At 47.0% G+C, this 2,800-nt stretch overlaps 1 protein-coding gene across 1 annotated transcript in view; it reads right to left on the bottom strand.

Annotated features, from left to right (window-relative positions):
- The window catches only part of SASH1 (SAM and SH3 domain containing 1), a 29,520-nt gene extending 29,384 nt beyond the window's left edge, over positions 1–136 (bottom strand). Inside the window, 1 exon segment of the mRNA XM_009708999.1 lies at positions 86–136. Within this exon segment, the coding sequence (XP_009707301.1) occupies positions 86–136 (51 nt within the window).
- Positions 137–2,800: the final 2,664 nt, after the last annotated feature.

Here is a 2,800-nt window from a genome sequence, read left to right as displayed (position 1 = left end):
TTCTTCCCATGCATTGTGTAATAACTACTTCCACGTCCTCCCTCAGTACGTTTCAGGCAGGGCTCCTTCCCAGGGCTCTTCTTACCATACCAGTTATGCTCCTGTGGTTTGGGTCAGTCACTGGTCTGTCTGGCATCTCACAACTTGCTGTTTAAACCTGGTTATAAACAGCTTCTCCAAACTGAAGCTCTGTCATTGATGACTTCTCTTTTTTTTTTTTCCCCCCTCAGCATTCCCAGAAAATCAAAAACAGCAGCACAAGAAAGGGACGGGAAGGAGAAGGAAGGAGGAGACCTCATCTGCCTCGCTCACGAACTGCCACAGCTACAAAATATTCCTTTCCTCCTCCCTGCTCCCTACACTCCTCCTGAGGGCTCTCGAGGCTGGAATTAAGATGGACACAGCATTCCTCCAGCACTGACCAAGGGAAAACTCTGACCTTTTCAGATATACACTGCAGTCCATATTCCCCAGCATCCCGTTTCGTTTTGCATCTGATCCAGTATGCTCAGTTCCAGCTGTTTTCCCTCAAGTATCAAACATTACAGAGACAAAAAAAAATTCCCCTCTCTCCAGCAGCAGTGACACAACAAGCTGAAACAATCCATTCCTTGTGAACGAGAAGACGACTTCAATTTTCGAGCCAGATCCAACGTTCAGTGTGCTACTTCCTCTGTTTTAATCAGTTCAGAATGTGGCAGGCAGCGGGGGGAAGGGAAGGAAGGGAAAGGAAGGGAAGGGGAGAGGAGAGGAGGCCGGCAGAGCTCTCCGGCTTGGCCAGGACAGCCCTGGCACCGTGCACCACTGCACATTCCTGCGCGCAGCGCGGGCTCCAGCTGGACCGTGGTATGGATCGTATACCTTACTTTGTTTTCACCCACAGTCCCAGCCAATTCGCTGCATTCCTAATGGTCGGCTCTAAAAACCCTCCTGCAACTTCCTGTCGGTGATGCTCTCCGGGCTTCCACAGCGCGCTCATCCTTTTTCCTCCTTCCCCTTAATTAAACTTTAAAAAAAAAAAAATATCCCTAACAAACGCAAGCCAAAAGGAGGGGAAAAAAAGAAAAAAAAGCCACCCTCTCCTCTTCCCCAGCAAAAATGCTGTCTGCTTATCCGGAGGCTGAATAAGAGAGGCCAAATATAAAAACGCTTTCTGCTTTTCTAATACGCTTAAATATCAGGATGTGGTAGTAAGGGTAGATGCCATGGGGCAGGACACCAATTAGCAGTTGCACGAGTACACTTTCAAAGGCACAAACAGTGTCTGAAGGAGCTGGGGCAGCTCTGAAAGCCTCGCAGGCACGCACCTCATGGGGCCGGCAGAACCACACCACAGCAAACTTCAGCCGCCTGCTGCAAGGGCACTGTCAATGACCGATTTCCCACAAACTTCGTGTTACTCCAAAACAAGAAGGAATGCCAAATGGACCACAAATGGCAGTAGGGACTGCCATTCTGCCATCCGAGAGCTGCAGGAATGTGTTTATTATGGGTACAGGCTGGCTAGGTAATCAGTAATCTTCCTTTGGGAAAAACAGGGCTGTAAAGAGGAGTACCAGACTTATTTATATCAAGATAAATTAAGCAGCAAGATGAGCATTAATTCAGAGATTATAGCTGGGACAACTTAGTGACATGTCAAACAAGACAGACACATTTAGATAAGACGATGAATGGATTATTGACCATCATCAAGAAGTTCAGTCAAGGCTTCTTAGGCCATTAAGCACATCCTGGCAAGCAACCATCATGCATACTCTGCGCTCGAGACATTTATTTTAAATGCAATTACTCTACGTCATCGCTTTCCTTCATTACTTTTTGTACACCCTTGGTTTGCAAGACTACTGTTTGTAAAAACTGAGCTCCGTTAAGACTTAGAGAACAGCTCATACCTGGTCCTCTCACCCAGGATTTCATCAAAGAATAATAGTCTTACTTTTGCATCACTGGTAGTCGATAAAGAACTGTCCCCCTCAGGGTTATGGAGACTCAATGACGACAACAGAAGCTTTTACAGTGTCTGACATTTGCATTCGCGACTATCACCACGACAGCGAGCGCCAAAATAGCCTCAGCGCAAGGTACTGACATCAGACGCGAGTGGGTGGTACAGGGGATCCCCACCACACTTCAAAACAAATAATGTCCCACTGTAATCAGGTCCCAGCTGGTTTTCCCCATCGCTTCAGGACTCTGAGCCGGGGTACTCCTCAGGCAGCGACAGACCCTTCCTAGCACCGCTGCTTGGCCAAGAGCGGGGAGAACAGCTCGGGTTCAACAACAGGAGCCGCTGGGTAACGGGCTGACTGAAAACAAAGCCAGCCTCTCTCCAGCAGCCTATTTCCAATCACATCGGGTAGCATGTGGCATGGAAAATCTTCCGTAAAGGAAAAGGATGGCTAATAAGTTTATGCAAAAAGGCCTAAAAACGTCGGTGACTACGCCAGTGGTGCCGCTCAGGAAACTTTCTTGTCAAATAATGCTGATTCCTTGAAAATGAAACTGTTTTGAAAAGGGGTTGCTTTTGATTTGCTTCCTGTTTTTGAAACAATTTTTTTTAAAAAGGCCTTGAAATTATCAAAAGTTTCCATTTTGGCACATGGGAAACAGAGCTTAATTTTCCAGCTCAAGCAATGCTTTCTTTTACAGCTAATACTAAACAGAAAACAGAAATGTAAAGCATTCAGGCCATAAGTGACCTATTTGGAAATGGCTGAACTTCAACGCTTTGACCTCCCCGACCCACTCTACCCTCCCCGCTTCCACGGCGACCGAACTGCTTTTTTTGGTGGCTGTC

The sequence above is a fragment of the Cariama cristata genome, unplaced genomic scaffold (assembly GCF_000690535.1).
Source record: "Cariama cristata isolate BGI_N322 unplaced genomic scaffold, ASM69053v1 scaffold16151, whole genome shotgun sequence".
Lineage (NCBI taxonomy): Eukaryota > Metazoa > Chordata > Aves > Cariamiformes > Cariamidae > Cariama > Cariama cristata.
The sequence above is the reverse complement of the archived record's forward strand: the minus strand, read 5'-3'. Positions and strand labels throughout refer to the sequence as shown.